The 24,554-nt window shown below is 43.1% G+C and overlaps 2 protein-coding genes across 2 annotated transcripts in view; both read left to right on the forward strand.

Moving 5' to 3' along the window:
• LOC142210388 (uncharacterized) overlaps positions 1–24,554 on the forward strand; it is an 87,051-nt gene that overhangs the window by 48,983 nt on the left and 13,514 nt on the right. Inside the window, 3 exon segments of the mRNA XM_075279490.1 lie at positions 7,999–8,508; positions 8,871–8,875; positions 17,140–17,650. Of these exon segments, the coding sequence (XP_075135591.1) occupies positions 7,999–8,508; positions 8,871–8,875; positions 17,140–17,650 (1,026 nt within the window).
• Positions 1–24,554, forward strand: part of LOC142209085 (uncharacterized) — an 89,504-nt gene that overhangs the window by 35,870 nt on the left and 29,080 nt on the right. The window lies entirely within an intron of this gene.

Genomic DNA, 24,554 nt, shown 5'->3' on the forward strand with positions numbered 1-24,554 from the left:
GGGTCACTCTTTCCAGTAAGGTACACGTCGCCGTCAGCACATAGTGCAGCGATTAAAGATGGAGAGTGTACGTGTTATTCTCAAGGCACCAGGTCAGTGTTTTCAACAGTAGTGAGGCGGTAGGAGCCATCGCTAGTCCAGAAAATGGCCTCAAGTGGGTGACTATATTGCCCTTACCCGATACTGGCCTGTAATACTGTGTTATGCATTTTATGACGTGTATTTTACTCAATATACTGATGACTTATTGCACTGTATGATATCATCACTTCATCATCGGTCTGGTATTTTCTAGAGACAAGGCAGACAATGGATCTTCAAATCAGGTTTCGCCCATTGGCAGGGCAGCCAGAGATGTCTTATTCTCTTCACTCGCTACAGACTGGTCTGTGAAGGTGTCAGACACAAAACATCTGTTGTTAGCAAGTGACCCCAACCCTGTGCTGTGTGCAAGGGCGTAACTTGAGGGTTCAGTCGCATCAGGGCCCAGGAGCCTTAGAGGGCCCATAAGCACTGGCATCAGTATTGAGATTACAGTTTCCATCTGGCCCATAAACCAAAGAGACCCTACAGATTACCCGAACCACACTAAGGTGGATGAAACTCCTTAGACCCCGTAACCACATACCTCCCAACCGTCCCGATTTCCGTGGGACATTCACGATTTGGGTGACATGTCCCACGGTCCCGGTTGGAGGGAGGTATGTCCCGATTTCAACTCAGATCTGTGTCCAGAGGACGCAGATCTAAGTTGAACACAGACGCGGCTAAAGCAAGGAGCTGTGTCACGTCTACAATTGTGTCAGCGAGAGAGAGAGCGGCGAGGGAGCGAAGGAGAAGGTAAGTATAATGTGTACACTAAGGTGGAACATGAAACTGGGGGCAGATGAAGGAGAGGACGGCATGACACTGGGGGCAGAGATGTGGGGACATGAATCTGGGGGCAGAGATGTGGAGACATGAATCTGGGGGCAGAGATGGAGGGGGGACATGAATCTGGGGGCAGAGATGGGGGACATGAATCTGGGGGCAGAGATGGAGAGGACATGAATCTGGGGGCAGAGGTGGAGGGGACATGAATCTGGGGACAGAGATGGAGGGGACATGAATCTGGGGCAGAGATGGGGGGACATGAATCTGGGGGCAGAGATGGAGAGGACATGAATCTGGGGGCAGAGATGGGGGGACATGAATCTGGGGGCAGAGATGTGGGGACATGAAACTGGGGGCAGAGATGGAGGGGACATGAATCTGGGGCAGAGATGGAGAGGACATGAATCTGGGGGCAGAGATGGAGGGGACATGAATCTGGGGGCAGAGATGGAGGGGGCATGAATCTGGGGGAAGAGATGGAGGGGACATGAATCTGGGGGCAGAGATGTGGGGACATGAAACTGGGGGCAGAGGAAGGGTGTATATGAAACTGGGGGAGAGATGGAGGGGGGACATATAATTTACGGGTGACTGTAGGAGGATTATACTGTGTGCGGGCACATGAAAAATTAATGAGTGGGTGGAGTCAACACAAAAGTGGTCAGGGCTAAATTTGCCACGGCATGTCGCACATTTTGTCCCTCTTTTGGTTCTTCAAAAGTTGGGAGATATGCGTAACCATCACTATCAAGAATTCGCTGTAGAGATGAGGTAGGGGGCCCGGACAAAAGATTACACCAGGGCCCACAAGGCTTTAGTTACGCCAATGACTTTGTGACTAAGGGCTCATTCACATCAGCGCCGTTCTCCGTTCTGCAGGTTTCCGTTTCCTGCACAAAACAGGGCGGGAGGTGGAAACCTGCAGGACTCTTTCATTTGAATGGGTTTGAAAAGTGTCTGGCCGTGAGCGCGTTTGAGCGTTTATGCTCTCCGCGGCGAAACCATTTTTTTTTTAAACGGACACAGAGTCGGACATGCAGTACTCCGTGTCGGCAGTAGACGGAAACCTGATAACAGAGTCCAGACGCTGGTGTGAACCCAGCCTAACATGTAGAGTATAGAGCAGGCGGCAGTCTGAGCCTGACCCCGCCTACACATGACTGATCACATGATCATGACATCACCAAAGGTCCTTTATCACCTCAAGTAGCACAACTTGAATCCTGACTCCTCCCAAACCTAACTAATCACATGATCATGACATCATCAAAGGTCCTTCAAGCCTAGGAGTTATATACAGCTGTGCAGGTGGAGGTATGTGTGTATATATAGTATACAGCTGCAGGTAGGTGTGTGTATATATATATATATATATATATATATATATATATATATGTGTATAGTCTCCGTCACTGTCTTTCAGCATCATCGGGGGAACATGTACCATTAACCCCTTCTTTACCACCTCTCTGGCCCGGGGTGGCTTCTCAGCCAGTATTCACACCAGGAGGGCGGTGCTGGTAATAATTGGTGGTCCAGGGATTTCTCCCTCCCTGATTGGTCAGGCTGTGTGTCAGTCTTCCAGCCTGGCCAATCAGAAGTGTCAGGGGCTGAGAGGACAGAGCTGCAGAGTGGCTGTCAGTGTCTAGCCCAGGACATTGGTGGCTCAGATCCTGGAGCTGTTCTGTCTGCTGGAGCCTGGAGTAAGTGGTGTGCAGGGGATGATGGGGAGACATGGCTGCTGTGTGGACTGTGCGGGGAGGAGGGGGGGACACTGCTGCTGCTGATTCTTCATCATGGTTGCACTATATAATGTGCATGTGTATATACAGTATATTGTGTATTGTAAGCCAATGGCTGTCAGGTAATGGAGGGGGTGTACATCTCAACCAGACTACTAAGGTGGGTGAGATGAGAAAACTCCAGAAAGAACATTTCCCAGCAGATAACTATTGTCTGCTGAGGGTTATTTCAGCGTTCTGGTTACTGGGCTGGATTTTTAGGAATGGTGTAACATCTCTGCCTGTTCGGGTCACTGCACTACCCTCTGCTCGTGTGCGGTGGCGCAGGAGGCGGGTGCAGTTTGGTTCTTGGCTTAAAGTGTTTGGTCGCACTGTGTGAACTCTGCTCTAGTTCTGTGATTGCACCACACCCGTCTTCTGCCCTTGTTGCCTCTGTCCATTAAGTGGTTAATTTTGTCTTGCCGGTGATTGACAGCCTGCCTTCCTGTCAACTCCATGGGCGGGTTCTTCCTCCCTATATAGCCTTGGCTCCCATTCACACCAGTGCTTGCTATTGCCGTGTGCATACCTGCTCTTACTGTCTCTTTGCTTGCATTCTTATCCTTGACCTCTGGCTTTCCCTACTGACATTTCTTTAGACTCCGATTTGGTACTGCATCGCTGGACTGTTACTGACCCTTGGCTAGCTGACCTTCCGTTGTTGTTGTTCGTCTTGTCTGCGTTTTGTGTTTCACATATTCAGGGAGGGACTGTCTTCATGGTTGTCGCCTATTACCTAGGATAGGGTCTGGCAATAGGAAGGGAAAGTTGGGGGCTTCAGCTTAGGGCTCACTGTCTCTTGTATCCCGTCCCAGGGTTCTACCAGTTACTGGGGAATTGCGGTTCTAGCAATTCCCTTACAAATGACAGGTAGGTTGGTAGTGGGACCTGTCATTCCACCCCCCTCCAGTCCACACTTTGGGGATGTTCCGGCAGCGACTCAGCTGCAGAGAGTCTGCTCATCAAGGGAGCTTAAGAAGTTGCTCCAGCAGCAGACTGGGGGCAGAGTTTGGCTGGATAAGCCAACAGAGAGGTCATATTTTTGGAGTTGTGTCCTGAGTGATTCTACTGGCTTTTGGATTTCTGTTCTTCTAGGTGAGGTAATCTATTCTATGTTTAGTTAGAGCCTAGCCGGGCAGGGATTTATTTTTGTATTGTTCCCTTTTGTTGCTGCACTATATTTTTGAATGAAAATAAAGCTCTACCTTTGTTTTGGACTAAAGAATCTGGACTTGTGTGTCTATGCCACCCCATCTAGCAACCCCACACCCGGACAGTATGTATAGATTTTGTACATATATATAATGATACTCTGTATATAGGTATTCCTGTTCATCTCACCTTAGTGGAGACACACTATAATTACATTTTTTTCATTGCTATTAGAATTGGACAAACTCTCCAAGATTTGTTTTCGTTCCAGGTTTGGGTGGCTCAGGTCTCTGATTCTTTTCGGATCTATTAAGTTTGGATAGAACTAGAAGTGAGGTTATTATACTGCAGGATCTCTTCAGATCCCAGAGGAGACTCAGGGAGGTATAAAACAACATTCATACTCACCTTTTCCTCATCTCTTCTAAGCCTCCTCGCAGTGAATTCTCTCAGTCTCCTCGGTGGCATCATGTGTCCAGCGCTGAGGCCTGTGATGGGGTCTTAGCAGTCACATGGGCATGCTGAGTATCATAATGCTCAGCGTGCCCATGTCACCAAAGTGGCCTAATCACAGGCCTCAATGGTGACTCCAGGTGTGTGACGTCACCAGGAGAGCGGTGGACACTACGAGGAGATAAGGGGAGGTGAGTATATATGTTTTACGTTTAACTCCTCCGTTGAGCCTCCACCTATTATACTCTGGGGTCTGAAGAGGCTCCATAATATAATAATTTAACACAATGCAATTCACGGTGGCCATTTTAGTTTGTCTGAGACAAATCTCCAATTGTTGGTGTCCCCTCACCAATCAGATATTTATCCTGAACAACCCCTTTATCTTGTAGTAGCCCCAGCAAAGGGGCTTGCTACAGTGCTTAGTTATAGTAAGGATTTACCATAGGGACAGATTATGCAACAACGGGACAGTCACATACACAAGAAATATGAAGTAAGTATCAAATCACTAGCAGGTAACAAGAATGAAAGCTATTCAACTATTCTAATCCGTGCAAAAATTGAGAATATATCATCATACCATCATAACATATACCATTGTGCCATATACAATCATACCTTATCACATGTACCATCATCTCCTCAAATATTTTTCCTTTTCATCTCCATTGATCACATTTTTTACATTTGATTTTAAATTGTCTTATCTTCTTTCCAATCAGGTTACTACAATATAGGATCTCCTCCTCTATATGAGAATTTTTCTGATTGAACCTGAAGATGGACAGGCATAAGATGGCAGAAAGTATATTACATCTCACCCTAGAGATCCTGCACCAGCTTACTGGAGAGGTGAGAGATTCTGATGATGTCACATTACATCATTCTTATCTATAGTAATAACAGATGATATGACTGGAGAGGTGAGGGACTCTGATGATGCCACATTACATCATGATAAACCTTAAGATTCAGAATTGATGTTTTCTGTTCCTCTCACCTCTCAAAAACAAAAAGTAATAAAAACTGATCCAAAACTCTTCTGTACCCAGAAAATACAAGGTCTTGTAAAGCTACATAGAAATAAAATGTAAAAAGTTATGAAAAAGGGAAGATAGAGAGAGATAAAATGTTATTGGTTTAAAAAGGTCCTTTCATGTCCTCATAGATTGGAGGTATTATGTACCAATAGAAAGGTGACAGTGCACGTAATTCATCCATCAATAGTAAAAACTGGATAACCCCTTTAAAGCATCTGTTTCCAAACAGGATTGCACAGTAGTGAAGACCTCTAGTGGGCGCTGTCAGGCTCCTGTGTCTGAAGGATGGGGGAGAACCCTGAGCCCAATCCTTGGGCCTCCACCTCACTCCCTGATACAGGAGGAGATCAATGGACAGAAGATCCTAAAACTCACCAACAAGATCATTGAGCTGCTGACTGGAGAGGTGACACTGCTGGGAATGCTGGGACATTATACAGGAGCGCTATGAAGGGATCAGGTGATGATTGTATCATTGTGTTGTCAGGTTCCTATAAGGTGTCAGGATGTCACTGTCTATTTCTCCATGGAGGAGTGGGAGTATTTAGAAGGACACAAAGATGTGTACAAGGAGGTGATGATGGAGGATCAGCAGCCCCTCACATCAGCAGGTAATAGACATGACTAAATACACACGGCCTCTCATTATCTGTATGGAAAGAATGAATTCAGTCCCTGTATGTGTTTCCTCCAGTTCCATCCAGTAAGAGAACATCACCGGAGAGATGTCCCAGTCCTCTTCTACCACAGGCCTGTAAGGAAGAAAATGTCCTCCAGGATGATCAGGTAGATGGAGATAAGGTGACATGAAGTCTTCCTCTGCCCTGTAGAAGGGCTGTGAAGGTCTCGTGGTCAGTCTGGTTTTATCCCACAGTATTAGATGTTTTCTACTTGTGTAATGAGAAAGGTGGAGATGGCAGGATAAAGCTGACCATAGACATGACATGTTGTCTGGATCTTCTCACAGTTTTCTGGCTATGGAGGCTGCTGGCTAGAATAAGGAACCAACATGGTGGATTTATCCAGGAGACCTGCAGCTATTTGGTCAGATAACTCCTGCTGTCACTTTTGGTGGTCATGATAATGAATGATCTTTTCTTCTCCTATAAAACATCCCACGTGACTTCTCCATCCGTCTGGTGACTTCTACAATATTTGTTTCACAGCTTTTGTATCCGGGTGAAGATCTGAACAATATTAATGCTCCGGAGACATATGTGAGGGGTGATGAGGAGAGTAAGGAGGACATTCCTACAAGTGACCGTCCAGGTGAGTAGTGAGCATATAATTTGTTATTTAACACAAGACAGAACATGGAGTCATATACCCAAATAAAGAAAAGATTTCCTGGGGGATGGGAGCTCAGCGCTATGAGGGTCAGGAGTGTTCCATCATACACACATGTACGTGATGTGAAACAGTTTGCTCACAGATCACATTTACTGCACACAGGACAATTGCACAGATTACGAAAAGGACAATAAAAAGGAAGGCCAAGAGTTCCAAGTAAGGTTAAAAAGGACAAACACACTTCCCCACACACCTACAAAAATTAATTGTGGCAGCCCCAATTCTCATGTACTGCATTCTGCTAGGGGATGATACCATTCACCAGTTTCTTCCTTTGGAAAATAAGAGGCTAGCCACTGTATGGCTATAGCTTTGCAGCTTAAATAAGACCTCAAATAAAAAGATCTGTTCATGATAATTCCAATCAACACCCAATAGCCGCCCACACAGGCATGTCTCTGTGGTCAAAGGAACAGGCCAGCTCAATAAGCAGAACAAAAGAGACACTACCACCGACCAGTAAAAGCGTATTGAAGGACATAACCAGATGAGATCCATTTTCTCTGCCTGCAGTGGTATATGATTCCATTTGTAACATTTCATATAGAAATGTTATAAAAAAATCAATATAATTTTAACGTTATATAATGAAAAACTCAAATCCATTTTCTTCTTGGCAGATGACTGTACCTGGAGCTCAGAGGGACATCTCATATCTTCAGATTATAAAGCAGATGAAGATACATATGAAGAACATGCCATTATCCCAGATATACCCTCAGCCTTTCACAGCCAAGATCTATCATCTGATCCATCACATACTGTGAAGGAAGTTAAAAGTGAGATTGACTATCAAAGAAGTCTCACACTGGAAAAGCTGTTTTCATGTTCATGTGGGAAATGTTTTCCTCAAAAATCAAATCTGGTTAAACATGAGAGAATTCACACGGGGGCAAAGCCATATTCATGTCCACAATGTACGAAATGTTTTGCCCTAAAAAAAACCCTTGTTACACATCAAAGAATTCACACTGGGGAAAAACCATTTTCATGTTCAGAATGTGGCAAATGTTTTAACCAGAAATCAGGTCTTGTTAAACATGAGAGAACTCACACGGGGGAGAAGCCATTTTCATGTTCAGAATGTGGCAAATGTTTTAACCAGAAATCGCATCTTGTTAAGCATGAGAGAACTCACACAGGGGAGAGGCCGTTTTTATGTTCAGACTGTGGCAAATGTTTTTATCAGAAATCAGATCTTTTTAAACATGTGAGAATTCACACAGGAGAGAAGCCGTTCTCATGTTCGGAATGTGGTAAATGTTTTACAGATAAATCAGTACTTGTTAAACATGAAAGACTTCACACGGGGGAAAATCTATTTTCATGTTCAGAATGTGGGAAAGGTTTTACAGACAAATCAAATCTTATTAAGCATGAGCGACATCACACAGGGGAGAAACCATTTTCATGCCTACAATGTGGGAAACACTATAGTGTTAAATCGGATCTTCTGAGACATCAGAGAATCCACACAGGGGAGAAGCCATATTCATGTTCAGAATGTGGGAAATGTTTTAACCAGAAAGCAAATCTTATTAAGCATGAGAGAATCCACTCAGGGGAGAAGCCATTCTCCTGTTCAGAATGTGGGAAAGGTTATAGTGTTAAATCAGCTCTAGTAATGCATCAGAGACTACACACAGGGGAGAAACCATTTTCCTGTTCAGAATGTGGAAAATGTTTCAACCAAAAATCAGATCTCGTTAGACATCAGAGAATTCACACAGGAGAGAAGCCATATTCATGTTCAGAATGTGGGAAATGTTTTTACCAGAAATCAGATCTTGTAGTACATCGCAGAAGTCACACAGGGGAGAAGCCATTCTCTTGCTCAGAATGTGGGAAATCTTATAGTGTTAAATCAGATTTGGCTAGACATCTGAGAATTCACACAGGAGAGAAGCCATTTTCTTGCCGAGAATGTGGGAAATGTTTTACTCGAAGATCAAATCTTGTTGAACATCAGAAATACTCGCACAACAGTGAGACTTTATGCATGTGATTGTGGGAAATGTTCTAGCAACAAATCATCAATTATTTCACATGGGGAAGTAGCAATACAAAACTTGTATAAAAAGCAAAAAATAAACAAATAAAAATATAAATGGAAAGCAATTACGTGATGATTGAGAAATATGTGTAATTGTCAATAAATGTTACGTAAAAACTATACAATCCAGAATGTTTTCATTCTGCAGAAACTTTGAATTTAAAGAGGTTGTCAAGGGAATTTATGTTTTATGGCCTATAAAAATATTTTATTATTGAGTCTGATGGTTGGCCCCTTCACGGATCAGAATTTCGGTGCTACTACCAATGACTGTACTCCAGGAGGACTGTAAACCAGGAGACGTCTCTGTGCCTTGTTGGGCTCTGTAGACTGTGTTCCTGATAAGGCTGGCACAATGGAACCTCATTTCACCCTTTCCTTGTTAGAATTGCTTATTGGTTCCCTTACATCCTACCAGCAGAACAACATGGGATATTTCTGCCCCTGTGTGCTGGTAGGAGAGGGGGAATTTTTAATTGGCATACTTTAATTGCAAGACAATACACCCTTATAATAGGGCAAATGTTTTTTCTGTCCGGTGTCCTATTGAACACTTGAGAAAGGAACCAGAGTAGGTTCCAAAACGCATTGTGTGAAAAGGCTTGTAATAAAAGGAACTTGTCAAGATTTTGGAGGGGAAGCGCGGATCTTTATTCTTTTCCTGCAGTCCTGTGAAGAGTTGTTTGGTTTGATCCAGTCTATTGTGGTTCACACGTTATCTAGGTCTACGATCTGCTGTTTTTTTGGGCTCGACTTTACATATGTCTTTTGGGGTGCTGTGACCACATCATAGCACCAAGAGGTGATTACTCACTTAAACCTACAGTGTTGGCCAAAAGTATTGGCACCCCTGCAATTGTGTCAGATAATACTCATTTTCTTCTTCTTGGTATTATTATCTTCATTTAATTTGTCTTCAATGGAAAACCACAAAAAGAATTATCAAAAAGCCAAATTGGATATAATTCCACAGCAAACATAAAAAAGGGGGTGGACAAAAGTATTGGCACTGTTTGAAAAATCATGTGATGCTTCTCTAATTTGTGTAATTAACAGCACCTGTTACTTACCTGAGGCACCTAACAGGTGGTGGCAATAACTAAATCACACTTGCAGCCAGTTGAAATGGATTAAAGTTGACTCAACCTCTGTCCTGTGTCCTTGTGTGTAACACATTGAGCATGGAGAATACAAAGAAGACCAAAGAACTGTCTGAGGACTTGAGAAGCAAAACTGTGAGGAAGCATGAGCAATCTCAAGGCTACAAGTCCAGTTCTTGTGTCTACCGTGCGCAGTGTCATCAAGAAATTTAAAGCCCATGGCACTGTGGCTAACCTCCCTAGATGTGGACGGAAAAGAAAAAATGACGAGAGATTTCAACGCAAGATTGTGTGGACGGTGGATAAAGAACCTCGACTAACATCCAAACAAGTTCAAGCTTCCCTGCAGTCTGAGGGTACAACAGTGTCAACCTGTACTATCCGTCGGCGTCTGAATGAAAAGGGACTGTATGGTAGGAGACCCAGGAAGACCCCACTTCTTACCCACAGACATAAAAAAGCCAGGCTGGAGTTTGCCAAAACTTAACTGAGAAAGCCAAAAAACGTTTTGGAAGAATGTTCTCTGGTCAGAGGAGACAAAAGTAGGAAAAGGCATCAACATAGAGTTTACAGGAAAAAAAAAGAGGTCTTCAAAGAAAAGAACACGGTCCCTACAGTCAAACATGGCGAAGGGTCCCTGATGTTTTGGGGTTGCTTTGCTGCCTCTGGCACTGGACTACTTGACTGTGTGCATGGCATTATGAAGTCTGAAGACTACCAACACATTGTGCAGCATAATGTAGGGCCCAGTGTGAGAAAGCTGGGTCTCCCTCAGAGGTCAGGGGTCTTCCAGCAGGACAATGACCCAAAACACACTTCAGGTCAGCACTAGAAAATGGTTTGAGAGAAAGCCCTGGAGACTTGTAAAGTGGCAGCAATGAGTCCAGCCCTGAATCCCATAGAACACCTGTGGGGGAGGAGAGATCTCTTGGTGGCAGTTTGGAGAAGGCCCCCTTCACATCTCAGGGACCTGGAGCAGTTTGCCAAAGAAGAATGGTCTAAAATTCCAGCAGAGCCTTGTAAGAAACTCATTGATGGTTACCGGTTGTTCGCAGTTATTTTGTCTAAAGGTTGTGCTACCAAGTATTAGGCTGAGGGGGCCAATACTTTTGTCCAGCCCATTTTTGGAGTTTTGTGTAAAATGATCAAAGATTTGACTTTTTTTTCATTCTCTTTTGTGTTTTTTCATTGCAAGCAAAATAAATGAAGATATTAGCAAAGAGTTTGTGCTTGCAATCATTTTCTGGAGGAACATGAGTATTATCTGACAGAATTGCAGGATTGCCAATACTTTTGGCCAACACTATATCTATGACTGCCATCTATGTCAAGTGATAATGCGCCAGGTACCGCACGGTGCTATGTTTGTGTTTTCTTTTTAGAATAGGTAATGTCTTCAAGGGGTGGTGCTCGAAACAAGAAGTTAATAGCTCAAAACCTTGTACTGGAGTAATTCTAAATTTCCTTCAAGATGGTACAGGTAAATGTGCGGTTTGACTTCGTCTTTTTGACTGGCGCTACCGTACAGCGGATACACCATGGGTTTCTATCGAGGCTGACCTATCGGTTCCTCTCCCCTCCTGGTTCATTTCCACTGAGCACTCACTCCTTTCCGTACACTTCCTTAAGACCTGGGATTCAGTGTGTTCAAGTGGGAGAGTGGCTAGAGTTCCTGGCCCCCTTAGTCCTCTTAGCGCTATCGGTTCTTTGCAGCATTCTTCTGCGACATGCTACTCCTGGGACCCCTCTTATACAGGCCCCTGGTAGTCAGACCTTCACGCTAGTCTTCTTCCTGCTGACTGGGATAGATCCTTCTTGTTCGCACATAATCTAACATTGCCTTGCGGTGTGCAAGAAAAGAACTTCAAGATTCTCTCTCGGTGGTAACAGTGCATCAACTTCCTGCAAGCCGGCTGGCTGTATAAGCCAGCCCGGATATTGAGTGGCTGTTGGTGACCTATGCCCTTCCCCTCAAGGGGGTTCTTTCCCATTCATTGGTGGCCCGGGGAGGGGGGCGGGGCCGCCCACAGGATTATCCAGGGCAGCTCTGGGCGGGGAACTTCCTTTTGAATCCCGGCCAGAGCTAACAAAGCAACCCCCCACCCACCCACCCCTAAACCTAGTCGCTAACTCATTTTCTTTCCATTTATGATTGTACCCCTCTTTCCTTGGATGCCTTTCTTGAAGAGTAAAATATAACAGGTTATGGACTCTAGAATTTTAAGGACACGTTGATCCAGGGTTTTTCATACTGACTGCCAGATTTGGAGTTGGAAAGCAATTTTCCCCCTGAAATAGGGCAAATTGGCATGAGCCTCATGGGGTTTTTCGCCTTCCTCTGGATCAACACTGTAGTGTTTGTAGGGAATAATGTCCTTATCCAACCTCATTGACTATGTAACTATGTACCGTGCAGATAAAAGTTTTGTTTGTTTCTTCTTTCTGTTAGCAAATGACATGCTGTAAATATATATTTGCATTAAAATTGTTGTTACAGCAGGCATAGTAGCAGGACCTTGGCCCCCTTTCTCAGCGATGTAGAGTACCAGCGACGTGCCCCACCAGGGGGCACACACCAAAACGTTCGCTGAGGAGGAGGGGAACAGGGGTTACTGCTTATGTCAGATAATATATATATATTTAATAAAGCTGTGGCCGACCCCACCCATTCAAAGGTAACTTGGTCCGTATTTATGTGAAGATCACACACAAGGGGTTTAGCAGAGGGGAAGGGGGTTTTGGTTTGGTCTCGATAAAGGCTCAAATACGGCCGGTCTCCCCAGAATCTATCCTGCTGTGACTGACCATTGCTGACGCTGTGGCTCTGAGAAAGGTATCCTATATCACATTTGGTGGGAGTGTGACATTCTCAGCCCCTTTTGGAATGCTGTGTTCACTCTATATACTAAGGTATGTGGTTGCACCATTGCAGTAACTCCCCAAATGGCCCTTCTTTCAGTTATTCCCAGCAGGATTTCTGTGGTAAAGAAGGATCTCCTGCGGCACTTACTCACTGCTGCTAGAATAATCCTTCCCAGGCATTAGCATAGCTCTACTGCGCTCTCCCTACTTGAGTTTCTGCAGAAGCTTCTCCTCATAAGGCTAATATAAGCCCTGGTGGTAGAGGATTCCCCTGATGTGTGGGTGGTGTTTCAGGAGTCCGATGAGTTCTCCTCCTTTTTCTCCTGATTTAGAGTAAGGGCCCCTTCACACGGCGTAAGCGCTCGGCTCATTCCGAGCCGTACATGCAAGAGCTTCTAAACACTTCCCATTCACTTCAATGGGAGAGCGTGTAAAACTGGCTTTACGAGCGCTCCCATTGAAGTGAATGGGAAGTGTTTAGAAGCGCTCACGTGTACGGCTCGGAATGAGCCGAGCGCTTACGCCGTGTGAAGGGGTCCTTGCCTTGTTTTTCTCTTCCTTTCCCTTCGGGAGCTTGCTGGTTGCTCTGCTCTCCTTTTGTTGTTGTCCCCCCCCCCACCAACTGCCGTTTGTGTCCTCACAATTGTTGTTTCCATTGTGTGTCCCCTCTGTTTGTTTATCTTTTTTTTATCTGAAGCCAATGTTTTTTTTTTTGGTCTCTTCGTTCCAGTGTTCTACTCACTAGGTTGTTAATTTATTGTTGAGTATTCCCCTTGCCTTCTTTATTCGGGTGCGGCCTGCGTGCCTTCACACAATTTGTTCGTTTACATTTGTTTTTCTTTTTGTTGTATTAAAAAAAAAAACTTTAATAAACTTTAATTAAATATAATGTTGATCTGTTTTCCCTAAGTCCTAACAGCAGCACAAGCTTTCCTCTCCAGGTAATATTGTTCTTTCATTATTGAGAGAGAGAGGGGGGAGATCTTTTTGATCCCAAACTTCTGTGATTCCGTGTTGTCAAGTTTGGGATAGCACCATCGGTTAATTGTGGTTTTAACTAGTAATACCTCCAGGTATATATTTTTTCCAATCTAGATCTCTGTACATACTGGGAATACACAATGAATATGCGATGGGCTGCTTGACAACACTTAGTCACAGAATTGCTGCGGGATAACCAACCTAGCTATATTGGTGACCTATGAGCAGCACAGCCTGGACTATGGCTCCTCCCTCATATATGACTGATCACATGGTCATGACATCACCATAGGTCCTGTAGCTTCTCAAATAAAACAGCCTGACTCCTCCCACATATGTGACTGATCACATGGTCATGACATCACCAAAGGTCCTTTAGCTTCTCAAATAGAACAGCCTGGAGCCTGACTCCTCCCACAGATGACTGATCTCATGATGATGACATCATCACAGGTCCTTTCCTCAGTAGGTTTATATATATAGTACAGCTGTGCAGGTGGAGGTATGCGTATAGTACCATCACCGTCTGTCAGGATTGGGGTGTACACTAGGGGCAGTGTCAAGGTTAGAACCAGGCCCTTGTTGATCCTGGCCGGCCACTAGTCTTCTGAATGATGACAGTTTTCGGTGATCTGGTCACCAATGAGCATTCCTGTCAACCGTGATGGAAGAGTTCACTGCTTACTGGCGAAGCCCGGGGAGTGAGCGGTGAGTACGTTTCTTAGTACGTGGTCATCGCCTTAGGCGCCAAGAACAGAAGGAGCAGGGAGTCCTTAGAACAAGTTCACAAGACGGAATTTGCAGAGAAATCTTAAGTGGCCTTCTGGCTTGTATTCCTCTTCAAATTCCAGTCCTGTGTAACCTGCGATGAAAAGCCAAAGCTGAGCTTCAATGATTAGCCTCAGACAGGGGCATAGCTATAAGGGGTGCAGCAGATATTGGGCACTGGACCCTGAGGAAGCCCCAAAGGTTCATCTGCCACATAATATATATTGTTATTCTAAATGGCAGAAGGTCAATAGGAGCCCCATTACAGATTTTGCATTGGGATCCAAAAGCTTCAAGTTCTGCTTCTGGCCAGAAAAAGAATTGGGCGACTCAATGTCAGTCTTGCACCAGGGGTCTGTAGCTGAAGCAGCCGCGGAATCAACAGTAAGATCGAACAGGATGCTGCAGTGTACTGAAATTAAGAAACATTTGTCACTGCCTTCCATTGAATACATATTCCAGACATAATCTCCATTAATTCTATTTTTTTTTTATGTGGGATTTAGTATGATTTTTACATTGACATCTTCTTTTCATTCCTACAGCATAGGATCCTCTCAGTGGATTTCTTATGTATAAAATGATTTTTATGATTGATTTGTAAATGATGGACAAGAACAAGATGGCAGAGAATATATTAAGTCTCACCCTGGAGATCCTGCACCAGCTTACTGGAGAGGTGAGAGATTCTGATGATGTCACATTACATCATTCTTATCTATAGTAATAACAGATGATATGACTGGAGAGGTGAGGGTCTCTGGGAATGGATGAGTGATATTTATTAATGTGTCTCTCCATAAACAGGATTACACAGTAGTGAAGAAGACCTCTAGTGGGCGCTGTCAGGCTCCTGTGTCTGAAGGATGGGGGAGAACCCTGAGCCCAATCCCAGGGCTTCCACCTCACTCCCTGATACATGAGGAGATCAATGGACAGAAGATCCTAGAACTCACCAACAAGATGATTGAGCTGCTGACTAGAGAGGTGACACTGCTGGGAATGCTGGGACATTATACAGGAGCGCTATGAAGGGATCTGGTGATGACTGTATCATTGTGTTGTCAGGTTCCTATAAGGTGTCAGGATGTCACTGTCTATTTCTCCATGGAGGAGTGGGAGTATTTAGAAGGACACAAAGATGTTTACAAGGAGGTGATGATGGAGGATCAGCAGCCCCTCACATCAGCAGGTAATAGACATGACTAAATACACACAGCCTCTCATTATCTGTATGGAAAGAATGAATTCAGTCCCTGTATGTGTTTCCTCCAGTTCCATCCAGTAAGAGAACATCACCGGAGAGATGTCCCAGTCCTCTTCTACCACAGGACTGTAAGGAAGAAAATGTCTTCCAGGATGATCAGGTAGATGGAGATAAGGTGACATGAAATCTTCCTCTGCCCTGTAGAAGGGCTGTGAAGGTCTTGTGGTCAGTCTGGTTTTATCCCACAGTATTAGATGTTTTCTACTTGTGTAATGAGAAAGGTGGAGATGGCAGGATAAAGCTGCCCATAGACATGACATGTTGTCTGGATCTTCTCACAGTTTTCTGGCTATGGAGGTTGCTGGTTGGAATAAGGAACCAACATGGTGGATTTATCCAGGAGACCTGCAGCTATTTGGTCAGATAACTCCTGCTGTCACTTTTGGTGGTCATGATAATAAATGATCTTTTCTTCTCCTATAAAACTTCCCACGTGACTTCTCCATCCGTCTGGTGACTTTTATAATATATGTTTCACAGCTTTTGTATCCGGGTGAAGATCTGAACATTATTAATGCTCCAGAGAAATATGTGAGGGGTGATGAGGAGTGTAAGGAGGACATTCCTACAGGGAAAAACCCAGGTGAGTAGTAACTAGAGATGAGTAACTGGTTCATAATAAGCCGGGTTTGTTAAAAAATTTTCAAACAATTTGGGTTCAACTAAACCTGAAATTTTTGGGGTCACAACCCACAAAACATTGTTCTACTCTGCCTTCTCTTCAAACCTCAAAGTATAAAAAGCAGAGGCCCAGACAAAACATAATAAGTACGAACACTTGCTTTCCCTCACCTATCCTGAGCTCCCTTGTGGTCCTCTTTGGTCATCTTCTGGCCTTTGGATGATGCCATGGGTCATGCTTCTTATATTATGGGAAGAAAAAGTATAATGGATTTGTCCATTTTGTATCTACTTTTAACTTCACCTTAAAATAAATAACAGAAAAGTACTGTTACTACTGCATAACCACGAGTGGTCACCTTATATTAATATCCAACATCCTATTTAAATACACAAAAGTATTACAGTGGAAGTGTTAAGGTTATATTATTCATAAATAATAAAATCCATTTTCTCCTTGGCAGATGACTGTACCAAGAGCTCAGAAGAACATCTTATATCTTCAGATTATAAAGCAGATGATGGTGGTATCACACAAGATACATATGAAGAACATGCCATTTTCCCAGATATACCCTCAGCCCTTCACAGCAAAGATCTATCCTCTGATCCTTCTATACTGGTCCGATCTTCTGATCTATCACAGACTGAAGAGCAAAATAATAGCCACAGACGGAGTGTTGTACATCAAAGAATTCACACAGAGGAGAAACCATGTTCAAGTTCAGAAGTTGGAGAAAATTACACATATAAATCAGGTCTTAATAGACAAAAAATAATTCACACGTCGGAAATGTTATTTTCATGCACAGAATGTGGGAAATGTTGTAGCCAGAAATCACACCTTGTAATCCATCAGAGAATTCACACAGGGGAGAAGCCATATTTATGTTCAGAATGTGGAAAATGTTTCAGTCAGAAATCCGCTCTTATCATACATCAGAGAAGTCACACAGGGGAGAAGCCATATTTATGCTCAGAATGTGGGAAAGGTTTCAGCCAGAAATCAGCTCTTGTTATACATCAGAGACTTCACACGTGGGAGAAGCCATTTTCGTGTTTAGAATGTGGAAAATGTTTTAGCCAGAAAACATATCTTGTTAAACATCAGAGAATACATACAGAAGAAAAACCATTTTCATGTTCAGAATGTGGGAAATATTTCCGACAGAAATCAGAATTAGTTAAACACGAGAGAATTCACACAGGGGAGAAGCCATTTTCATGTTCAGAATGTGGCAAATGTTTCCGCCAGAGATCAAGTTTAGTTAAACACGAGAGGATTCACACTGGAGAGAAGCCGTTTTCATGTTCAGAATGTGGCAAATGTTTCAGGCAGAAGTCAGGTTTTGATATACATTTCAGAATTCACACTGGGGTGAAACCATTTTCTTGTTCACAATGCGGAAACATGTATAGTGTAAAATCAGCTCTTGTTAGACACGAGAGAACTCACACAGGAGAGATGCCCTTTTCTTGTTTACAATGTGGGAAACAGTACAACAAGAAATCGCATCTTGTTGTACATCAGAGACTTCACACAGGGGAGAAACCATTTTCATGCTCAGATTGTGGGAAATGTTTTAGAAGTAAAGAACAACTTATTCAACATGAGAAAGTTCACACAGGAGAAAAACCATTTTCGTGTTCAGAATGTGGGAAATATTTTAGCAGAAAAGGAAATCTGGTTAAACATCTCAGAATTCACACAAGGGAGAAGCCATTTTCATGTTCAGAATGTCTGAAATGTTTTATCCAGAAATCAGATCTTGTTAGACATCAGAGAATTCACACAGGGGAGAAATCATTATTTTGTTCAAAATGTGGGAAGCATTTTATTAATAAAAAAAATCTTGTTCGACATGAAAGAATTCACACAGTAGAGAAACCAACGTAATGCACAGAGGATAGGAAATGTCAAAAGTAGCTTAAACATCAAAAAATTGACACAGGTCAGGAGACCTTTACAGTAAAGTTGTATCATACAGGACAAAGTGACGATAAGGAAATGTCTATTTTCTAAAATAATCAGATGTAATCCAGATTGCACACCACTACGTCAATCCTACAGTGTTGGCCAAAAGTATTGGCACCCCTGCAATTCTGTCAGATAATACTCAGTTTCTTCCAGAAAATGATTGCAATCACAAATTCTTTGGTATTATTATCTTCATTTAATTTGTCTTCAATGGAAAACCACAAAAAGAATTGTCAAAAGCCAAATTGTATATAGTTCCACACCACACATAAAAAAGGGGGTAGACAAAAGTATTGGCACTGTTTGAAAAATCATGTGATGCTTCTCTAATTTGTGTAATTAACAGCACCTGTTACTTACCTGAGGCGCCTAACAGGTGGTGGCAATAACTAAATCACACTTGCAGCCAGTTGAAATGGATTAAAGTTGACTCAACCTCTGTCCTGTGTCCTTGTGTGTACCACATTGAGCATGGAGAAAAGAAAGAAGACCAAAGCATTGTCTGAGGACTTGAGAGGCAAAATTGTGAGGAAGCATGAGCAATCTCAAGGCTACAAGTCCATCTCCAAAGACCTGAATGTTCCTGTGTCTACCGTGTGCAGTGTCATCAAAAAGTTTAAAGCCCATGGGACTGTGGCTAACCTCCCTAGATGTGGACGGAAAAGAAAAATTGACGAGAGATTTCAACGCAAGATTGTGCGGATGGTGGATAAAGAACCTCGACTAACATTCAAACAAGTTCAAGTTGCTCTGCAGTCCGAGGGTACAACAGTGTCAACCCGAACTATCCGTCAGCGTCTGAATGAAAAGGGACTGTATGGTAGGATACCCAGGAAGACCTCACTTCTTACCCAGAGACATAAAAAAGCCAGACTGGAGTTTGCTAAAACTTACCTGAGAAAGCCAAAAACGTTTTGGAAGAATGTTCTCTGGTCAAATGAGACAAAAGTAGAGCTTTTTGGGAAAAGGCATCAACATAGGGTTTACAGGGAAAAAAAATAGGCCTTCAAAGAAAAGAACACGGTCCCTACAGTCAAACATGGTTCCCTGATGTTTTGGGGTTGCTTTGCTGCCTCTGGCACTGGACTGCTTGACCGTGTGCATGGCATTATGAAGTCTGAAGACTACCAACAAATTTTGCAGTATAATGTAGGGCCCAGTGTGAGAAAGCCGGGTCTTCCTCAGAGGTCATGGGTCTTCCAGCAGGACAATGACCCAAAACACACTTCAAAAAGCACTAGAAAATGGTTTGAGAGAAAGCACTGGAGACTTGTAAAGTGGCCAGCAATGAGTCCAGCCCTGAATCCCATAGAACACCTGTGGAGAGATCTCAAAATGGCAGTTTGGAGAAGGCCCCCTTCACATCTCAGGGGGGACCTTGAGCAGTTTGCCAAAGAAGAATGGTCTAAAATTCCAGCAGAACCTTGTAAGAAACTCATTGCTGGTTACCGGAAGCGGTTGTTCGCAGTTATTTTGTCTAAAGGTTGTGCTACCAAGTATTAGACTGAGGGGGACAATACTTTTGTCTGGCCCATTTTTGGAGTTTTGTGTAAGATGATCAATGATTTGACTTTTTTTTCATTCTCTTTTGTGTTTTTTCATTGCAAGCAAAATAAATGAAGATATTAATACCAAAGAGTTTGTGCTTGCAATCATTTTCTGGAAGAAACAGAGTATTATCTGATAGAATTGCAGGGGTGCCAATACTTTTGGCCAACACTGTATATATAGAATATGTCACAATGATATATGTAACTGTATCTTAGAACTTGTTACCAATTGTTAAAACCAATTGCATTTGAGAGACATTTCCTCGTGTTTTGGCCTTTCCCTATTATATCGTGGATACCATGAAATTTGTTAGTCGTAGTATCGTAGAGGATCACTCCCTGTGATAAATGTTACTATTCCATGTTTTATAATGTTTTATCAGTTTGCACTTTTCCAGCTTTTATACTGTACCATTTCCTATTTTTTTTTTTTAATTTTGTATTGATATTAAAACGACAATTTACACAATTGAAATTAAACCATTCATATACTACTGAAAAATATAATTATATGAATGTGCGTGTTCCTATGCCCACCCTTTACAAAAAGATGTTGAAACAAAGGAAGAAAAAAAAGTGTAAAAATTCTAAACTCTTGGGGTTGAAACTTCCAACCAGCAGGCCCAACTTCTTCTCGTCTCTTGCATATAGGTATAACAAAAATGGTATAATAAGTGGAACCCCGAAGGAAGTACCGAGGGAAGGCTGAGGTCGTAGTAGGTGTCACTAAAATCTGACATTGATCATATTTTCACGTACTTATCTCCAATCTGTGGCAAGTAGGACAGGCATAAAAGCCAGACTGAAAGAAAGGTTTTTTAGTATCCTGAACCCTCAAAAATGGGATCTAGTGTTGTCGGATGATTGTGCGGTCTTCTCCTGTTCATTGACGTACCAGGTATCACCAATTGCCACAAATTGAAAGGGACAGAATAATTTGAGGGACCTTGGTGTATCTTTCCGCAGATCACTTCACACCTACACTGAGATGTCTGTGCTGTTTATTGTTCAGTGTACCGGTGGATGGGAAAGCAACAATTGGAATGAGATTAATGGGTATGTAGAGGTGAACCTCTGAATGACCTAATCATCTGATTAGGAGAATGGCGCGTAGTGAACCATTCTGTACTACAAGTGAAATTGAACTTCCCAAACTTAGTGGACCAAATAGTATCAACACAAACCATCAGAAGGTGTTTGCATGACATTGGGCTATGAGCCTGATCTCAAGTCATTGCTTTTGAAGGCTATCATAGTGCACAGCAAGGCTAGTATGGAGGTCTATCCTCTTCAGCGATGACTTTTTTTTGCCTCAGAGGTAATGATAGCTGGAGACCACATGAGCAACGCCATGAAAAGTCCTTACCAATGAATGTCACATCGATGCTACTCCCAGGATTATGATGTAGTGTAACAGTGTACAGTAGCTGGACCCCTGTAGTCTTTATTTCAGGTACACTAACGGCTTGGCTTTACATTGATTCAGTCATGAAACCAGTGCTTTGGCAATTTCTCCAAAGTATCCCAGAAGACATTTTTTAACAGAATAATTCTAGGCTGCATGTTACTTATGTTATTGTGGCCTAAACATGGCCTGCAGTATCTCTGGACTTATCTCCCTTTGAGCATATCTGGGACATCATTGGTCGTCAATTTCGAAGTCTTAAAGATTTTCACCAGGGCTGTGGAGTCAGGACCAATTTTGGGTGGTCAGAATAAAGATTCCAACTCCGGCTTCAAAATAAAATCATTCATTATTTTTAATTACATTATACAATTATTGAATTAGTGGATTTTTGTGGAGTGGAGTTTGTGACTATCAGCAATGAAGGAGTCAGAGTCCATCACTGGTCTCTCCTACCAACTCCACAGCCCTGATGCCTAAGGGCATTCAGCAAGGCATAACATTCCTCAGGCAATCATTTATAACCTTATTGGTAGCATGCCAGCATGCCATGGGGTGTAAGTGCGGGGATGTCTATATGTGGTGCTCATACTTCATATTGAGATAATTTGAATATTTTGTTTCCATTTTTTTATCATTTGCATATCATTAACAGATCTATCCTGTGATTTCCATAATTCCAAGACTCTTCCTTCTCAGTGTTGTAATTTCAATATTGAGGTGTGTATACAGGGCAGAGCTGTGTGTATGTAATATGTAGTGCAGAGCTTACTTCTATGTGTTGTAATTTCAGTGTTGAGGAGTGTATACAGTGCAAAGCTATGACTATATATGCACTGCTCAAAAAAATAAAGGGAACACTCAAATAACACATCCTACATCTGAATGAATGAAATATTGTCATTGAATACTTTGTTCTGTACAAAGTGGAATGTGATGACAACAAAAATCACACAAAAATCATCAATGGAAATCAAATTTATTAACTAAATGGAGGCCTGGATTTGAAGTCATGGCGCGAGACATGATGTCCCAGATATGTGCAATCAAATTCAAGTCTGGGCAACACGCGGGCCAGTCCATAGCTTCAATGCCTTCATCTTGCAGGAACTGCTGACACAATCCAGCCACATGAGGTCTAGCATTGTCCTGCATAAGAAGGAACCCAGCATATGGTCTCACAAGGGGTCTGAGGATCTCTTCTCTATACCTAATGGCAGTCAGGCTACCTCTGGCGAGCACATGGAGGGCTGTGCAGTCCTCCAAAGAAATGCCACCCAACACCATTACTGACCCATTGCCAAATCAGTCATGCTGAAGGATGTTGCAGGCAGCAGATCACTCTCTATGGTGTCTCCAGACTCTGTCATGTGCTCAGTGTGAACCTGCTTTCATCTGTAAAGAGCACAGGGCACCAGTGGCGTAGTTGCCAATCCTGGTGTTCTGTGGCAAATGCCAAGCGTCCTGCACAGTGTTGGGCTGTGAGCACAACCCCCATCTGGCCCTCATACCATCCTCATGGAGTCGGTTTCTAACCATTTGTGCAGACACATGCACATTTGTGGCCTGCTGGAGGTAATTTTGCAGGGCTCTGGCAGTGCTCCTTCTGTTCCTCCTTGCACAAAGGCGAGGTAGCGGTCCTGCTGCTGGGTTTTTGCCCTCCTACGGCCCCCTGCACGTCTCCTGGTGTACTGGCCTGTCTCCAGGTAGTGCCCCCGGCCTCTGGACACTACGCTGACAGACACAGCAAACCTTCTTGACAGCTCGCATTGATGTGCCATCTTGGATGAGCTGCACTACCTGAGCCACTTCTGTGGGTTGTAGAGTCCGTCTCCTGCTACCACGAGTGTGAAAGCACAACCAACATTCAAAAGTGACCAAAACATCAGCCAGAAAGCATTAGTACTGAGATAATGTCTGTGGTCCCCACCGCATGTGAAATCAATCAGCGTTGCTTGGAGTTACATTGTGTTGCTTAAGTGTTCCCTTTACTTTTTTCAGCATTGTATATAGTACAGAGTTATGTGCGTATATACCAGTGCGGAGCCGTGTGTGTGTTTATAGCATCCGATACGTAGCTGTGTGTGTACATAACATACAATATAGAGCTGTGTATATATACCATACAGTATACAGCTGTGTATATAACACAGTATATATAGAGCTGTGAGTATATATAGATAACATACAGTATATAACATACAATATAGAGCTGTGTATATATACCATACCGTATACAGCTGTGTATATAACACAGTATATATAGAGCTGTGAGTATATATAGATAACATACAGTATATAACATACAATATAGAGCTGTGTATATATACCATACCGTATACAGCTGTGTATATAACACAGTATATATAGAGCTGTGAGTATATATAGATAACATACAGTATATAACATACAATATAGAGCTGTGTATATATACCATACCGTATACAGCTGTGTATATAACATAGTATATATAGAGCTGTGAGTATATATAGATAACATACAGTATACACTCACCGGCCACTTTATTAGGTACACCTGTCCAACTGCTCGTTAACACTTAATTTCTAATCAGCCAATCACATGGCGGCAACTCAGTGCATTTAGGCATGTAGACATGGTCAAGACAATCTCCTGCAGTTCAAACCGAGCATCAGTATGGGGAAGAAAGGTGATTTGAGTGCCTTTGAACGTGGCATGGTTGTTGGTGCCAGAAGGGCTGGTCTGAGTATTTCAGAAACTGCTGATCTACTGGGATTTTCACGCACAACCATCTCTAGGGTTTACAGAGAATGGTCCGAAAAAGAAAAAACATCCAGTGAGCGGCAGTTCTGTGGGCGGAAATGCGTTGTTGATGCCAGAGGTCAGAGGAGAATGGCCAGACTGGTTCGAGCTGATAGAAAGGCAACAGTGACTCAAATAGCCACCCGTTACAACCAAGGTAGCCAGAAGAGCATCTCTGAACGCACAGTACGTCGAACTTTGAGGCAGATGGGCTACAGCAGCAGAAGACCACACCGGGTGCCACTCCTTTCAGCTAAGAACAGGAAACTGAGGCTACAATTTGCACAAGCTCATCGAAATTGGACAATTGAAGATTGGAAAAACGTTGCCTGGTCTGATGAGTCTCGATTTCTGCTGCGACATTCGGATGGTAGGGTCAGAATTTGGCGTCAACAACATGAAAGCATGGATCCATCCTGCCTTGTATCAACGGTTCAGGCTGGTGGTGGTGGTGCTATAGTCTGGGGAATATTTTCTTGGCACTCTTTGGGCCCCTTGGTACCAATTGAGCATCGTTGCAACGCCAAAGCCTACCT

The sequence above is a fragment of the Leptodactylus fuscus genome, chromosome 6, assembly GCF_031893055.1.
Source record: "Leptodactylus fuscus isolate aLepFus1 chromosome 6, aLepFus1.hap2, whole genome shotgun sequence".
NCBI lineage: Eukaryota > Metazoa > Chordata > Amphibia > Anura > Leptodactylidae > Leptodactylus > Leptodactylus fuscus.